Below are 17,898 nucleotides of genomic sequence, written 5' to 3'. Positions count from 1 at the left end.
ATTAAATAATATAGGTATTGGTCTGAATGGAACATATTCTTATTTTTATCACCACATCTTCCCTCCACTAAACGACTCCATTTAACTATAGATTCTCAGCACATAATAATTTATTTATTTTTAAAAAATTTGTGCAAGGAAATACTATTATAATTTTTTATACATAAATAAGAGTAATAAAACGTTGAAATGCAAATGAATAGTATTCAATGAAGTTAAAAAAATTAAGACGAAGTCGGATTCATTTTATAGGACAAAAAAAGCACATGTAACTTGTGGCAATTTAAAGATCCCAAAATGCGCAAGTCTTTAACAAGTTGAGGAGGATGGGCTACTCACTTATCAAAAGTGTATTTGACAAGAATAGAATATATTTTCTATGATTTGATAAATATTTAACAGATTTTTTAAAAAAATTATATACTTTTGTGGACAAGTTGAGTTGGATCCACAGAGAAAGTGACTACACTATGGGCTCACAGAAAACAAGTGGAAATTCATACTGAGTTACTGAGGACAAACAAAGTTCCCATTGTGTTCAAATCATGGAAGGAAATTGACATTGGGATTGTATAATCAAGTTTCATATATTTAATAATAATAATTAATGAAATTTCATTGCAGGTCATTATGGTTTCTATCATATATTCGATATTTAGGGCTCTCGAACTCGAGTTCTTATCTCATATTGGAACTCGAGATGTCACGGAGAGCCAAGAGAGATCGGACTAATATTTTCATTATAACATGACACATATATCCCACAATCCACAACTATTAATAAAGTTCTACTACAATATGAGTATTCATGCATTATAGAATCATTATTTTATTCGATATATGTGGTCCGAGTACAAGGACTTATACGTGTTACTCGTGAGATAAGATGATGAATGATGTGTGTGTGTGTGTCTATATATATATATAACATGACGATTTATAACTTTAATCATTTATATAACTTGAGTCACTGCAAGCTTGATCTGATTGTATATATTGTAGATTAATCCGATGTTCCATTTGGATCTACAGAATTATTATTGGAGTGTTTTTTCAATTAAAGTAGCTAAAATTATGTATTTTAACTCTCGCCTACGTTAGACACATTCATTAACCATGACAAACAATTTCAAATATACCTAAAATAGATGTCATTTGAAATCCATTATCGAATGATTGAAAAATATTTGTGATGCTTCTAAATCGAATTCAAGGTTGAGAGAATTAAGTCCACTTACTCGATCATATATATATATACTCGATACAATTATGGATGTAATTGGCCACAACATGTAACATATGTCAGTTCAAAAGGTCCAATCATGCATAGCGAATATAACTTAGAGAAGGCCAGGCGAGCTCTGATAAGATAACACAAGGACGTGTAATAAAAATGATAATAATGTGAATTAATCATGTGAAAGTCGAGGTTGAATAAAATATTGTGATATATTATATGATGTTTATTATGATTTTAAAATTATTTTATATTTTTTAATATAATTACTACAATACCACCAACATATATTAAAAATTACAAAAGCATTAAGACCAAGTTAATACAATATTCTTAAATTACATAGATAACTAATTAAATATATACAAACTTTTTTTATATAAAATTAATAAATTTAGATAAATCAGATTGGTATGTTTGAAAAATATTATTTTAAAAATAAAATATAATTTATGAACTACTTATTTAGATAACATTATGAATTGCAAAATATTGAATATAAATAAACAAAATAATATTAAATAAAGATAATAATAAGTTAATATGAAATCTATTTCTTATTAAATAATAAGAAATAAATACTGAAACAATAATAATTATAAGAATGGTGATCATATTTCTATTTTAATAAATATGTAAAATAAAAATGAGAAAATAAATCTAATAAAAAATAATTGTTGTTACTATTCAACGAACTTTCTTAAAAAATAACATATTGTTTAAATATATATATATATGTATATATATCATATACATATATTGTTATATATGAGGGTATGATAAGAACAGACCATCATCTTGGAGATGAGTTAATTATCACAGGCCCCAGTGTGATGAAGCATCACAATAAATACATGTACAGTTGCGGGCCCTATGAGGGCCAACCGGATAATTAAACTTGGAGTCCTCCATCCTGCAAACCAAACACACCCTTACATTTCATTATTTATTTGATCTCAAATTACTGATTCCCCTACAACGATGAATGGAACTTGGAAAAGTTCAAGGTTAAAACGGCAGACATTAATAACAGATGAAACCTTCCGCAGATATCACCGCTGAAATCATTCGCATGCATGGCCCCCAACAAGAATATTAATCTGCTAGCTAGCTTGAACAGCAAAAAGGCAACAAACCCTGACTATAAATTCATTCAAATATCCCCGCCACAGCCAAACCATAACACATTTCAACTTTAATCACTCTAGCTTGTAACATCATTTCTAGAAGCATGTCTTCCATCGGAGCGAGCTACGGGCAAGTTCAACTTCAGAAGAAGCGGCAGAAGGACAAGTTGAAGCAGAAAATGGATGAGGAAGACCAGAAAGAATAGGAGAACCATGCAACAATGTGAATGGTGCAAGGATGGCTGTTGATGACGTTAATAAGAGTGGTAAAAACAAGAAAATTTACCCTGCTGAAGCTCCATGCATGCCGTCGACCACTGATAATGTCAATCAAAACTTGTAGAGCTCCATATATCTATGCTTCGAAAGATCCAATAATACAATAATGGGGTGGCATGCAAATTTATATCTTAATATATATAGAGATATGAAGGTGGAAATAATTAGTACGTACTTTGTTGATTTTCAATAAAGTTGTTGAGTTGCTAGCTTGCTTGCTTGTATTTAAGTTTTGTGTTGCAATGTCTCCTTAGTTATGATGATTAAGTTGTGAGGGTTTCAACTATTAGTTTTTACACAAATAATATCTTAAATTTTACACACATATATAGATTGATATAATGGGGGAGTCCAGAGCTAAGGGACAAAATTGTAGTTCAAAAAAATCAGTTGATGAAATTTATAAATATTGTATAAAATAATGTCAATTTGTAAATAAAAAAAAAAAAAGAAAAGAAAAGAGGGAAGAACATTGTCATAACCATTCGCAAAATTAATTCGCAACACGAACTTTTCATTTCTGATCAAATTATTGAATTGCGATCGCCATACTCTGGCATCTAGAGATTAAATTATTTCTTTATTTAAAAAAAAAACGAGGCTTTAGTTGCAAAATTAAATTTGCATTATTGAACCTCAATTCGATGTAATAATTCAAAAACAAAAGATGATATATTTGCTGAAAAATTAACTATTATTAAATTTGAAAATTAAAAGTAGAAGCGAAGCTTTGACTATATATATATATATATATATATATATATATATATATATATATATATAAGCTGATTTTTTGTCTAAAATAATAAGTTCTCACCAAAATAACAATTCAAAAAAAAAAAGAAAAGAAAAAATATATCATGATTCTCGAAATAAGTGTATTGCAAAAAATTATTGAAAACATTTAATCATATATAATTTTATTTATATTTTTTTATAAAGACTTCCTTATTTTCTTTTAAAAATTCAAATACGAATTTAAAGACATTTAAAAACATAAACTTCAATTATTGCATTGATCATATCAATTCCTTTATATGTTCAAATTTGAAGTTAATTCATTTTTATATCAATTTAAAAGTAATTTATGAACTATATGTTTTTTACTTTCTTTATTTAAATTGAAACTGAACTTAATTGAAAACATAAACTACTTTTAAATTTTTCATTGATTATATCAATTCATTTAATTTAAGATATGATTTTGTATTAGTATGACATATTTAGTTGTTATTATAAATTATATTAATAATTCATATTGATTTCAACAACACATTTAGGCAACCAATTTTCAATCAGAATAAAAATTAAAAAATGAGTGCAATGTTAAGTATCATTCGTGAAGTAATCATTCAAAAATACATTTGACACTTAAACTCTGATTAGTTTGTTAATATGATCTACCTGCATATGGAAACAACAGATATTTCAGTTTAAAATGTATTTTCCATTATCAAGAGGTCATTATTTTTTCATGTATTTTATTTTTTATTTATGGGTATTATTTATATTTTCTTTATTTTATAGATTTCACATATATATGGAATAATCAAGCGTCCGGTCATGGAAAGAGTGAAACACATTCTCAAATAATGTCATATATCTATATTTATATATATAAACAGAATTTTTGTCATATTTGAAAAGTTTCCGTCAAAAATAATATGCTATAAAAGAAATTTTTTTATCATTATTCATGTATTCACCTATTATATTAAATATTTGAAACAAATAGAAAATAAATACATAATTAAATGTGAATTGTTTTCAATTTATTTTGTAAAATTTTTATTAAAAATTTATGTCACTTGAAAATATAAACTGCAGTTTAGTATCTGCATTGATTTTTTCATTCTATTTAATTTAGATTTTGTTTTGAGTTATTTGTTACTTTAAATATTTAATTTTTACTACTATATATCATGCTAAATAAAATATAAAATTTTAAAATAATATTAGGTTTTTCAACTTTTTAAAAGTAAAATTTTAATACATTAACTGCTCAAACTGTTATTATTATTATTATGTATCTTAATAGAACTTTAATATATGTATTTAAATAGAAATTTAATATAAATATTTTTACCGTGTCCAAAAAATAATCAAATTTTTAATCAAAATTTAGTAATTTAATAAAAAACAAAAAAAATTGAATTTTTGATAAATATTTATCATTTAAAATTTTGATAAACAATATAATATATGATTTTTAAATATTTTGCTTTATTCTTTTTATTAATAAAAATTTCACTTTAACAAGATAAAAAATTCAATTTATTGACAAAATATTATTATCATCGTTTGAGTATTATCTCAAATGACATAAATATTTTAATATAATAACTTTTTTATAACAATATTTAAAATTTAAATATATTCATTATATCATATTAATAATTTTAAATAATTATTCAAACATTAATATTTACTAATTTTAATCATTATTTATATAAAATAACACATATTGAATCGTACGAATGAAATACTAGTTTGAATTAAAACGAAGGTGATGAAATTGGACCTTCACTCTTTAACTAATGTTTATAATCATTATTGCAGCCCATTTTAAAAACTTTACAGCCTGGGTTTTGGATTATATGCTCGGCCCATTTCTTATATGGGGATTCAAATTCAACCTAATTTTGTCATATTATCTTATATCGAGTTAATTTGATTTGTACATGTGATTTTGGATACTTTTGAAGAAGTACTAACTTTTGTAGTCAAGTTAAACTCAAGTCAATAATCTTAATATGTTTTTTTTTTTTAACTAGAATTATAGACAATGATGAAAATATGTATTTTTCAGATTTTTTTTTTATTTTTTATATTGTTAAATTTCTGTCTTAGTCCTCAAAATTTTTTTAGTTTTATTCATTTTGTCTATATGGCGTTAACGCGCTACTAAACTATATTCATGTCCATTTATCTAACTAAAAAAAGTAAATCAAATATTATTAATCTGACCTCCATAATCCAATACTTATCAACACTAACTACGTCTTCTCTTGCTCCTAATTAACATGTTAGATATTTTTACCGGTTAATTGTATTTATGACTCTTGTGAAATCCTGAGATAGTTAAAAACATCTACATCATAAAAAATGACATACTAGCTCCTCGTGTTTTCAAATTTTGAACACACGTATTCTCATGTTTCCTAATATTAAACACGTGCACCCTTATAAACCTAGCTATACATGCGGTCCGGCTACTTAATTAAAATAGTTCAACGACTCGAACAGAAGAATTCATGAGCTGAAATGTTACTTAAAAGCAATTTCTTGATCTTAAGGTCAAATGATTTTTTTTTTCCAACTAACTTGTTGATTACTTTTGGGTATTTGTTCACTAAGTTTTTAAAACTTGGTTTTAGTACACTAAATTGGTTATTCTGATCCAACTGCTGATATGACATTAGGCATGATATTAGACAAATCACAAGTTTATGATGTAACGTCAATAATTTCTGGTGTCAAATTCGAAAACTGATAAAAAAAAAAAACCGGATTTTTAATCTGATTTAGAGACCATGAAAGAGTAATGTACATATACTCTAATTAATTAAACCATAGTAATAGTTATGATCGGTGGGATAGTGGGAGGGGTTTTGGCCTATACATCCACAGTGAGTGAATGAGAAAAAAGTGAAATAAAGTCATTACAAGTTCAAGTAAAAAGAATGCATGGTAGCCTTTTGAGTTTTGGCACTATGCACCTCTCCATCTCCAAAAGCCATTTCTTTAGTATGTGGATAAAAGAGAGTCCTACTTTTGGACACTTTATTTCAATAATTCTTGCTCAACAGTAGAGGTTGGCAAATGAATTCATGCTAGCGAATGATTAAATGCTGAGTAGGCCGTACAGTTATATTTTTGACCCAATTTAGCGTATGACAAATAATATACATGAAATATGATATACATTAAATCTGTCATTATGTTCTGAATACCAAACATTCGATTCTTACGAATTACGATATCAAATTTTGAAACTCATAACCACAAAAATTAACCAATAGATCAAAACAACACGATAGATATGACGATACCTATTATAAACGCTACTAAGCTACAAACAATAAAAGACAAATCACTTACCTGAATTATGTCACACCTTAATAAAGTTATACTTCTCCTTCGCATATTTGAGTTGGTAGAGTAGTAGAGTGTTTGTCTAGTGATTCGGAGTTCGGTTCTTTCTAACAACTCTTTCTCGGACGAGCTTGTCAAAGAGGACTTGTCAAGTGTTTTTTACCTGCCTAACATGGTTTGTGGATTATTGTGTTAGTTCGGGAGTTAATCCAATGTGCATCAAAAAATAACGGATGTGCTTCCACGTCATAAAAAAGAAAGGCAGGCCTCTAAATTTTTCTACTTTTTGATTTGGTCATGTAAGTAGTTAAAATAATTTTATAAATTTTATTTCATCGGAGTGCTTTTTGTTTAGAAGATCGCTCCAGATCAATTAATTCGTTGCCTGACCACCATTAGTTTGATCGAGTTTTAAATATTTACTGCTCTTTATCTAAACTGATGCATGGAGGAGCGGAAGAGACCCAAACTTTAAGTAATTCTTTATTATGAGAAAATATTAAGAAATTTGATTTCCTATTTTTTTTATTAATTGTCAAAAAAATATTTCATAGCTATTGAGGGTGGTTTAAAGATCTCTCGAATGCACAACTTACCGATTCATCAAGTTACATCATGCTATCTTCTAGCAGTGCAAGCAGTCACAAGGACAGAAGAGAATCTCCGTTATGTCGGGTCCATAGCTACAGATATCAAAATTTTATCGGACTCTCAAAGTAACGTTGCTTTTAGTCATATTAGGTGATCGACAAATGCAGTTGCTCATTCGATTGCTGCTTTTACTATTTCATCCTCGTCTCACTTCGTGTGGAAGACTGATGATTTTTCTCTTTAGTTAATTCATCTTGTAACGAAAGACATCTTAACTTTTCATTAAATTACAAAATTTGACCGTCAAAAAAAAAAATACTCCCTCATCAGAAAAATGCTGATATAATAATATTAATTGTGTTTAAACATAATTGTATTCTGACCTACTTGTCTGTTCACTACCAAAATTCGTATTCAAGATGTATTAGGCTCATCAGGCTCGTCCAACACTTGCAATAAATGGATTGGATTGAGAATATCCACATGCCAAAATGTGGGTCGGCCCGAGCTAATGTCAAGTCACAGATAGACGTTCCTTGTTGGCTCGTTCGATAGTTCTGTCAATAATCTTCAGAACAATAATTGGATAATTGTAAATATTTTTTTAATATAAACCATGGTCACTCCACTCGTGAGTCCTTGCGATCTTGTCTATATAAGGAGGTGGTGGAGTAACAATACCTCTCGCATCTAATCTAAACAAACACCAAGTCTAGAAATTAAAGCAGCTTTGATGTTTCTTCAAATTATTTTTTTCCCTGTCCCTAGTTTCCATTTTCCCTCGAATTTGATTGTTAGAACCCGTTAACTCGAGGGAAATTTACTTGCAAATCCTCACTTGAAGAATCATTTTAAAATTCATATTGTTTACATTGTCCCGCTGATTTCAAAATTTTTAATCTTCAAGCTTGAAGATAATTTCTTTTGGCTTCAAACTTATTAAGCAACTAGTTTTTGTTTGTTGAGATCGACCAGCTTTTAATGGGTGTTGCAGGAACTTTGGAGTACATATCTGATATAATGAGCAGTGGACAAAAACACAAGAAGAAGAGAAAACAGTTGCAGACAATAAATCTCAAGGTCAGAATGGACTGTGATGGCTGCGAGCTTAAAGTCAAGAACGCAATGTCTTCTTTAACTGGTAATTAATTCTTACAAGGCAGTATTTTCAAATCTTATTCTGGTTTTAATTAAATGAGCAATTGAACTCGTGCACAGGAGTAAAAACTGTGGAGATAGACAGGAAACAACAAAAAGTAACAGTGACAGGATACATAGAGCAAAGCAAAGTGTTGAAGAAGGCAAAATCAACGGGGAAGAAGGCAGAGGTATGGCCGTATGTGCCTTACAATCTGGTGGCTCAGCCCTACGCCGCTCATGCTTATGACAAGAAAGCACCGCCTGGTTATGTCAGAAAAACAACAGAAGGCAATAACGTTGGCACTAGATTTGAGGACCCCTACGTTACAATGTTCAGTGATGACAACCCAAATGCATGCCATATTATGTAATAGTAATAATTATTATAATAATCTAATAATCGAGGGACAGAGATATATTTCTGTATTTTTCCCCCAAGATGTAACAAAAAAGATATGTTTCTGTATTTTTCGATCCTCACGACGGCATTTGGCCGAAGTTATGTATAATGTATTTTATCCATTTATGCTGCATCATCTTGAACACACATTTTTCTTATTTTTATATACAACGAAGGTTCCACACAGTATAAGTTATATAGCATAGAAAAGTCGGCGAAAATTATAGATTTTGTAGGAAACGGACAAAGGATTTCATGGGAGGTAAAGTTGGCAGATTGCAGATGTACTGTTTATGAATGATATAAATGTAGGATAAAATATGAACTCACTGCTATAAATCATTGTATTATCTATATATTTGATATCTTTAATGTTCGAACCAAGCCACTTTAGCAGCTAGGCCCATGGTCATTTTTTGAATCTTGGAGGCTTCAAAAAGCTCAAGGGAAAAAGAAAAGGGCACATGCAAAGTAAAGTCAGTCACTTTTCACTTTTAAGAAGAATATATTGACAAAGGAAAGAAGAGGAAGATAAAAGAAGCACAAGAAATTTATGTGGATGCCCACTAGTTTGGGTCACTGTCACACAGTGGAGACTTGAAGCTAAAATAGTAAAATCGATCAAAGATAGCATTTTTACTTTATGTTCTACGTATAAAAATAATGCATTATTGTTGTTAAGAAAATTATATTATTGGAAAGGGTGGTTGTCCCTAGCTTCGGCACTGTTGAGGCTGGAGCAAAGACTAGCTAGCTATCCTCATATTTATAAATTTTCTAAAAAAATATTTGATATCTCATAGATAGGCCCACTACTACTGACTCATCACTAGCTCAAATGGAAGATAAACTCATCAAGCGCTCAGTTATTCTCCTATAAATACCAGGTTTGAGTGTTCAGTTAATTCATTCACTATATTGTTTTTCAACAGCACCCTTAGCTGCTCTCCACTTATATCCTCAGTCTCTGACTTGAGCGTCGGAGTGGCTATGCAAGGACACCCTCCTAGCCCCCTTCTAACGGTCTTATTCGTGATTTCAGGCTCGGGACAATTTTGAAACATACGTCTGAACTAGTGACACTTGCTGGAATCGGACCCTAAATTTCTCGTGAGTATCAATATTAATAATAAAAATATTTTGATCACTCGGTATCTATAACTTCTTAAAGAAATTAATTTATTTTCAGGACAAGAATTTTTTTAACGGTAAATAATAATCCTCATCGAACATTCGGAATATAAAAATCTTGTTTACTCATTGAAAAAAATGGGATGTCCACAAGTGGATGTTCGAGTTTGTGAAATATGTCATCCGTTCGATTTTGTATTCTAATAATTTTTCGGACGTACTTTTCACATTTTATATAATCCATGTTACATCCTCGTAAAAAGAAAAGGGGGCTATACATATGTTATTGTTATATCTACGCACACGTGCATGGTCAAAATTTAAGGAGATTACTTGTTAAGATTAGAGTAAATTTCGTTAAATTATAATATTTAAATACCTATCCCTCCACTTTTCATGGTGAGAGCAAAATGTGTCCAACCATCTCCTCTCATTCCTCCCAACGTTTTAGTTTCTTTAAATACTAATTTAATGAAAAAATAAAAAAACTACCTTACAACAATTATAAATTTTCTTTCCATTTCCACACGCAAAACCTCTTAGTTTTCCCAATAACAGATTCATCCGATTTCTTAAACTAAAACTTCAAAATTCTAATTCCGAAATTCTAAAAAAATGGGTAGAAGTAAGCTTCCGATTAAGAAAATAGAGAACACCACAAATAGGCAAGTCACATTCTCTAAACGTAGATATGGTCTCATAAAGAAAGCTTATGAAATTTCTGTGTTATGTGACATTGATTTAGCTATCATCATGTTCTCGTCTTCCGGCCGTCTCAGCCATTTTTCCGGCAGGAAAAGGTATTTGAAATTATGTTCATATATTAAGCTCCATGCCCCAATTGGATATATTTATGATATATACATGAATTGTGCTAAAGTTTTACTATTTTTTTCTTAACTACTATTGTAGGATTGAGGATGTGATTTACCGGTATTTAAATCTCTCCGATCCGGATCGAGGAGGGTAATTTTCTTGAACTCGGATATATTTCGTCACAAATTTTTTAGCCTGAGTTTACTCAATTTATTATTTTGGTTTTGATAATCTGTTATTTCATAATTGCAGGACTATTCATAACAAAGAGGTATGTTAAACTTCACATAAATATGGTTATATAACTCGAACCGAAAGTCGTCGAACGAAACATGCAATACTACTGATTTCGAATTTTTCGTGAGATTAATCTTTATCTTATTTCAAGTGTTACATGGGAAGTATTTTGGGAGAAAAGATAGCAGCTGGAAAATGAGGATCATAATATTTGTTAATAAATATTTTTCATTTGATATTTATATAATTTTTTGTTCTTTCTATTTGGAAAAAAAAAAAGTATATTTCAACCAGAATCGGATAAGTTTGCATTAGTGGCTGAATTCCAATCATGCGAGGTGCGACTTGTGGAAGCTTTGCGCCGAGTGACGCAAAGAAAAGTAAGTCCAGAATTATTTCCTTCTATATTTTTAAGAATACCAAGCCCGACAATATTATAAAATCAATGTCATTTCAGAGGTTTCTACTAAGCAAGGTCGGGGAACAGTCAAGTTATCACGACACTATACTGGTAAAGTAATTCCAAGTAAATGGAAATAATTGGAAAACGATATAGTTATATATATATATATATATATATATATATGATTAAAATTAATTTATTTTCTTGGTGGAAAAAACAGGAAATAAATACAGTGGTTCAGTATATTACAGAAGCACAAACACGGGGTGGTTTCCTGGAGAACCATTTTCATGAACTAGGAAATGGGATATCCGAACTAAACAATAATAATGCTGGATCCGATGCATCTTCTGTTGATCTCAGGTGTCTTTCATTTAAACCACTTCCAAAATTAATAGATATTGAAAAAATTATAAATTTGGTCATTTAAACGACAATCTTCAGTGTCATGTCTATGTCAGGACTCCGATGAAAAACTAAAAGTGAAAACGAAGACCAATTAACTAAAACTTGAAAATATTTTGACCTAAAACTTAAACAATACAATTTGTAAGACTAAAGTTGTCATTTTCGAAAAAAAAATACTTTTTCAGGATTGTAATCTAATTTTCCAAATCAGATGCGATTATTTTGGGATTAAACTCTATTTATTCATTTTTTTAAAATATTTGTGTTTACTTTTTTATTTTAATTTTTGGTTGGGTATTGATGCATTTGTGCCCTGCAGGGTGTAATGACACTTCGAGATGGAGAAAATCATCACTTAGAGTGTGTTCAATTTATATATGTTGTAGGTAATCGAATTCAAAAAATTTCGAAAAGGCGGTCGACTTGTTGACCTGTGGTTTAATAATCTTTAATCCTCGATCAATTCTATTTGTTCATCGATTAAATAAATTGGTGAGTACATTTAATTTTGGTCCTAATGTTATCTTTTGCTGTTATTCTTGAATTACACCACAAATTTACAAAATAAAATTAAACAAATATCATAAAATAATATACTTTTGGAAAAATGACTAAAATTTTGAAAAATCAAAATAATAAAAATCCAAAAAAATAAACATATTAGGTCAAAATTGTATTTTTTTCCATTTATTATTATTTTTAAGAGTAGGTCTATTATGAGACGGTCTCACGAATCTTTATCTGGAGGAACGGGCCAACCCTACCAATATTCACAATAAAAAGTAATACTCTTAGCATAAAAAGTAATATTTTTTCATGGATGACCCAAATAAGAGATCCGTCTCACAAAATACGACTAATTCGATCATCTCACGTAAATTTTTGCATACTAATTATAAATAAATTTGACTCATATTTTACATATAAAAATAGACCATACATAACACAAAATGAATGCATGCGATAGCGAGGTTGACACCAATTTCTCTCCACTACACATATTTTCAAAAAGTCTACATCCTTGTGGTGCTTTTGAAGTGATGGGTCTCTCATTAAGATCCCACCCCAATTTCCTCCATGATATTTGGTCGAGTTATAATTATAATTATAATTAACTTTTTTAAAAAAAAGAAAAAAAGAAAAAGAAAATCAATATTGCGGTCCGAAATTGAAGAACCTGCTTTTGAGAAGAATCGAACTTTTTTTTTTCTTTTTTTGTGGGCTTATGTAATACTCTTCCATTGTAATGTTCAAATTAACGTTGTGATATTTGAACTAGTTTGAATTTATTTAATATGGGAATTATGTTTGATTTTCAAACTTGAATATGATGAGAGTATTATTTAATTGGATTTCACCTTTAATAAATGATTTAAATTATTTATTGTTAGTAAAATTAATTGGACTTCGTGAAGAGTCGTTTTCAATGGAGTTAAGCCATACGTTGGCAATTATATTTATTTATATTATAATTATAATATAAATAAATATTATAGTTCTTGGAGAAGACCGCAAACGTCGCTACCATCGACTTTGGAAAAGTTCAGTCACTGGAGCCGAGTGAGAGACGATATTATTTTTGTAACAATAATTATTTTATATTTTTTAAATAATAGTAATATATAATTTCAATTTTTTTTATTCTTTAATAAGTTGAAGAGTAGGTCTCTTATGAGATAATCTCACGATTAATTTTTATCTGTGAGACGGATAACCCTGCCGATATTAACAATAAAAAGTACTGTTATTTCATTGATGACAAAAATAAGATATTCGCCTCACAAAATACGACCTGTGAGATTGTTTCACACCATTTTTGTTTGAGTTGAAAATATACTTGGCGACTAAGTCTCTGAAAATATCAAAAATTAAAGTGTATATTTCGTCTCAGGGTTTGGGAACAAAAGTTTAAAAATAATACTACCACTTTTGAATTTTATTTGGAAAATATAAAGATTTTAATTAAAAATAATGATTAGATTGTGAGAAGCTAAAAAATATTTTTGGAAAAAAAATAATCCAATGATAAGACAATATCAGCAATTTATATTTTAGGTATATTAATAAGAACCAATTCACCAAAATATAAATACATTAACCCATCAAATATGTATGTTGACTTAGATCTGACACGCATATACATACATACGTGCATCAAATTACATAGTCAAGCTGCCACCGCAGTCTCGACCTTGTCGGAGGCCTCGGCGGCGGTAGCCACCACTTCATGGTGGTGGCCTCCGCCGATATTCTTCGCAGCACGCCTCTCTTTTCTTTCGTCTTGTTTTATTCGTTGCTGTCTACACTCTACGCTACAAAATGCCACATCACCCCTACAAAATTCAAGATCCACTCCAGTTTAGGATTCAATTTCCCTTATGCTTGTTTATGCAATCAATGAATTTGAAGATAAGAAATAAGGTAAATAACCATGAATACCCTCGCTGACAGGAGTTTCAACTTTCAAATGAACATCTCAGATATTCATCGAGGTGAATTCTTGTATAAAATCATACGTGATTCTTTTTAAATTTTCGTAATTTTGCTCAACTGATTTAATATTTCAAGTGATAAAACTAAAGTAAAACGATTGACATCTGTGTTTGCTGAAAATTGAATAAACCACGTTGATTATTTTGCTACTTTGATTGATAATTAAATTTACCTGTACATGTAGACGTCAATATCAGGAGCCAGACTCTGGTGGCAGAGGCCGCACCTCTTCAAGAAGTGAGCCATCTGGATTTGGGGATCTCCAGAACACTTCGCGTCGATTCTGGGATAAAACACGGCCGCAGAGCGACGCTCATACTCCATCACCGGAGAACGAAATCCCGGCTGAGGAAATACCGCAGCCTCATCCACGCTGGCCGTATCGACGCTTATCATAGACATACTCGTGGTCCGCCGGAAAGAAGGGTGGCGACCAGGCTCTCCCAACATCGTTCACACTTCACACCTAAGTCACCTACGATTATGAATCGCACACACTGTGAGGGGTGTGTGTGTGTGTGTGTTGGGGAGGAGAGGTATGGACTTGGGTATAAGGAGAGAGTGGGAGCGAATATGGGCCGTTGGATTCGATTTGAGTATTACCTGCTGTGATGTCAGGCATCACTTTCTAATTTAATCATTTTGTCTACTTTTTTCTTTTTAATATCATTGGTTCCTACTTTTGTTGAGTATATTACAATATTTTATAAATATTCAAAAAAAAAAATCATCGTATTTTTAAAATATCTAGTAAATTTACAGTACGGGAAAAAGTTCGATTTTATTTTTGAAATAAATTACCTTCTAAAAAATAGACTATCCAAATTTAAAATGAAGAGATAACGTGGTATTAGTTACGAAATTTATTAGATTATTAGTGAATATTAATTATGATTTATAATTTTAATTTTATATTATATCTTATTTTTTTCGAAAATGCTTGGACCGGGTACGGTGTATGTCATTTTATCAAAATTAATTTTTTTAAATGTAGATTTTTTTTTATTATAAACACGCCAAAAGTAATCAAGGAGAAATATATTTAAATTTTTATAAATTGTAAATAATAAATCTCTCAAATAAATTGGTGCGCAAACGTTTGACCACTCATTTTAATATATCGAAACTACATATTTTAATCCACGAAAAAAAAACATGTTTCATGTATATTTTATTTTATTGTCAGAAAATATTCGACAAGAATTAATTTCTTGGAAATTTTCTTTTAAATTTCTCAAGAAAATACCACTTATCTTAAACATTATTCACTCAGAAACTACAAGAAATTTCATTTGACAAAAAACAGTGTTTGAGACATTTTTTCTTTCGTTATAAATTTCATGTATCAAACCCTAAATTTGCATAAAAACATGTTAATTGTGAGAGAGATATAACGCCAGAATTGTGATCGTGATACCACCGTTTAAAATGGGTCCACTCGGACCGGACCACTTCTCACTCATCATTTTTTTTTTTTGGAGAAATATGTTGGTAAATCCTACTTATTTCCAATTTTTATATGGGTAAGTTGTTTATGAGGCGGTTTCACATATATATTTATTTGAGATAAATTGGCTTAATTCACATTTAGAATTAAAATTAAAATTTTTTATAAAAAAATTTATTATTTCATAAATCGGATCAAATTTGATATATGTATCATATAATTAACTATCAAACTGTCTCACATCAATATTTATGTTTTGATATGTAGAAAATGACCTATTTTTTAATAAAGATGAAGATACGGTCACCTCTTTAGAGCTGCTAAAGGCCTAACCAATCAATTTTAAATCACAACCATATTAATTGTTGACGTGAAAAAAAAAATGTATTTTGGGTAAAACATTTGAGTTGATGAATATAAATAAAAGAATTTATTTCATTTTTTTTTTCAATTTACCCCTCAATAACTCGACTAGCTAGTACCAAATCATATTTTTAAAATATTTTACAATAATTTAATATATATTACACTTATATCTTTGCAATTTATTGCATGCAAAAGTTACTTCTTCGAAATATTATTTTTTTAAAAGAGACTTTTTTTCCCTGGCTGATAACATTAAAGAACGGCCTGGTCCATCAATTATAGAAGTCTGGGCTCGATTTTGCTTTCGGGAAATATTGATCGATCCAATAATTGTAAGAGCCCCGGGAAGAACGCGTCTGTTAGTATATGTTGGGCAGCCCATACACTGAAGTCAGAAACAAGCCCAAGTTGTTTACATCTTTAGCATTTGTGGACTCACGTTTTTCTCTCTCGTATTATAAAGCATGTACAGAACATTCTAGTTCGATAGATGAATGAATTGATTTCTTCTCTCAAGAACGGTTATCCGTTTAACATGTTATCAGAGCTGGTGTGAGAATCATGATGGCGATCTTCACCGCCGATTCCCTGTCCATAGTTCAAGCTCACAGCTGATTTTGTGCTCAATCGGTTGAGGTCGATGAGTATTTCTTCTTCTCTGTGTAAATTCGAGTGATTTCTTACTCCGAGCAGTTGTGTCCATAGCGAACAACACTAATTTCAATGATCCATTGTTCTTGCACCCGTTGGATACTCCAGTTATGACTATTGTTAGTGAGTAATTAACAGGAGTAGAGAATTATAGTGTATGGAGTCACGCTATACTGATAGCGCTCCGAGCTAAGAATAAGATAGCACTCATTGATGGTACGTGTAAACGTCCAGCCATAGGGAATGTTACATTACATCAGTGGGAAAGATGTAATGCATTGGTGTTGTCTTGGATCATGAATTCGGTTTCAAAATTCCACCGATCCTTCTACGGTTTGGTCAGATTTGAAATATCAATTTGACAAAATAAATGGCTCAAGGATTTTTTCTCTTCACCGAGAGCTTGGAAGATTGACTCAAGGAAATAACACAATCTCGGTGTATTTTTGTAAATTGATTGTAAATTGAAACAGCTGTGGGATGAGTCTAGTTCTTTGGTGACCCTACCATCATGTGAATGTGATGCAGCACGAAAGTACGTTGAGCATGATCAGCAACGTTTATTGCAATTTTTGATGGGACTTAATGATAGTTATATGCATGTTCGAAGCCTAAATCTTGACGATGGTGCCTCTGCCAACTGTTGGTCAGGCTTTTTCATTGTTGTCTCAAGAAGAATCTCATCGATTGCTATCTTCAGTCGAGCAACCTGTTGCAATTTTCTGCTCGAGACAGGGACAGGGTGATGAGCGAAGGAAGGATGTGTTGACATGTGAACATTGTGGATGGAATGGTCATATCCCATTTCCAACCATATCAGTTACTCTCAGTTTTCTCCAGCCTATCAAAGTTTTCTCACATAAATTTCTTCTATAACCAAGCCACGTTCTTACACGAGGCAATCTCGGATCCTAGGTGGAAGCATGCAATGGATCTACTCATTGATCTCCCAAATGCTCGGAAGTATCAAGTGGAAATTCGAGAAGCATTCAGTTAGTTGAAAAGATCACAAAAATCTATATCACTTGTAAAAAAAAAATCTAGAGAATGAGGACCGACACAAATCAATGTGGTGAA

The 17,898-nt window shown here is 30.5% G+C and overlaps 3 protein-coding genes across 3 annotated transcripts; 2 read left to right on the top strand and 1 right to left on the bottom strand.

The window, feature by feature from the left end:
- The first annotated feature begins 7,998 nt into the window (after positions 1 to 7,998).
- LOC142530992 (heavy metal-associated isoprenylated plant protein 23-like) lies at positions 7,999 to 8,935 on the top strand. The gene is made up of 2 exons (XM_075636954.1): positions 7,999 to 8,470; positions 8,548 to 8,935. Exons 1-2 carry the CDS (start codon positions 8,311 to 8,313, stop codon positions 8,838 to 8,840), a joined length of 453 nt encoding a protein of 150 aa, XP_075493069.1. The 5' UTR covers positions 7,999 to 8,310; the 3' UTR covers positions 8,841 to 8,935.
- Positions 8,936 to 10,535: 1,600 nt separating this feature from the next.
- On the top strand, positions 10,536 to 12,304 carry LOC142530692 (agamous-like MADS-box protein AGL66). Its single transcript, XM_075636507.1, has 7 exons — positions 10,536 to 10,800; positions 10,913 to 10,966; positions 11,069 to 11,087; positions 11,326 to 11,433; positions 11,511 to 11,564; positions 11,677 to 11,819; positions 12,184 to 12,304. Exons 1-7 carry the CDS (start codon positions 10,616 to 10,618, stop codon positions 12,188 to 12,190), a joined length of 570 nt encoding a protein of 189 aa, XP_075492622.1. The 5' UTR covers positions 10,536 to 10,615; the 3' UTR covers positions 12,191 to 12,304.
- A 1,586-nt stretch (positions 12,305 to 13,890) lies between these two features.
- LOC142530959 (protein INCREASED RESISTANCE TO MYZUS PERSICAE 1-like) lies at positions 13,891 to 14,895 on the bottom strand. Its single transcript, XM_075636907.1, has 2 exons — positions 14,530 to 14,895; positions 13,891 to 14,197 (listed from the first exon to the last, which is right to left on the bottom strand). The coding sequence occupies exons 1-2, from the start codon at positions 14,805 to 14,807 to the stop codon at positions 14,032 to 14,034; spliced, it is 444 nt and encodes a 147-aa protein (XP_075493022.1). The 5' UTR covers positions 14,808 to 14,895; the 3' UTR covers positions 13,891 to 14,031.
- Between the last annotated feature and the right edge of the window lie 3,003 nt (positions 14,896 to 17,898).

This window comes from Primulina tabacum, chromosome 17 (assembly GCF_025594145.1).
Source record: "Primulina tabacum isolate GXHZ01 chromosome 17, ASM2559414v2, whole genome shotgun sequence".
In the NCBI taxonomy this organism is placed as follows: Eukaryota; Viridiplantae; Streptophyta; class Magnoliopsida; order Lamiales; family Gesneriaceae; genus Primulina; species Primulina tabacum.
Note: the sequence above shows the minus strand (reverse complement) of the source record. Positions and strands in the feature narration are given on the sequence as shown.

Coding starts and splice junctions, on each gene's coding strand:
- LOC142530992 (XM_075636954.1), top strand. CDS start 8,311: ATGGGTGTTGCAGGAACTTTGGAGTACATATCTGATATAATGAGCAGT. Junction 8,471..8,547: donor CGCAATGTCTTCTTTAACTG/GTAATTAATTCT, acceptor ACTCGTGCACAG/GAGTAAAAACTGTGGAGATA.
- LOC142530692 (XM_075636507.1), top strand. CDS start 10,616: ATGGGTAGAAGTAAGCTTCCGATTAAGAAAATAGAGAACACCACAAAT. Junction 10,801..10,912: donor CATTTTTCCGGCAGGAAAAG/GTATTTGAAATT, acceptor CTACTATTGTAG/GATTGAGGATGTGATTTACC. Junction 11,434..11,510: donor GCCGAGTGACGCAAAGAAAA/GTAAGTCCAGAA, acceptor ATGTCATTTCAG/AGGTTTCTACTAAGCAAGGT.
- LOC142530959 (XM_075636907.1), bottom strand. CDS start 14,807: ATGTTGGGAGAGCCTGGTCGCCACCCTTCTTTCCGGCGGACCACGAGT. Junction 14,198..14,529: donor ATTGACGTCTACATGTACAG/GTAAATTTAATT, acceptor TGAATTTTGTAG/GGGTGATGTGGCATTTTGTA.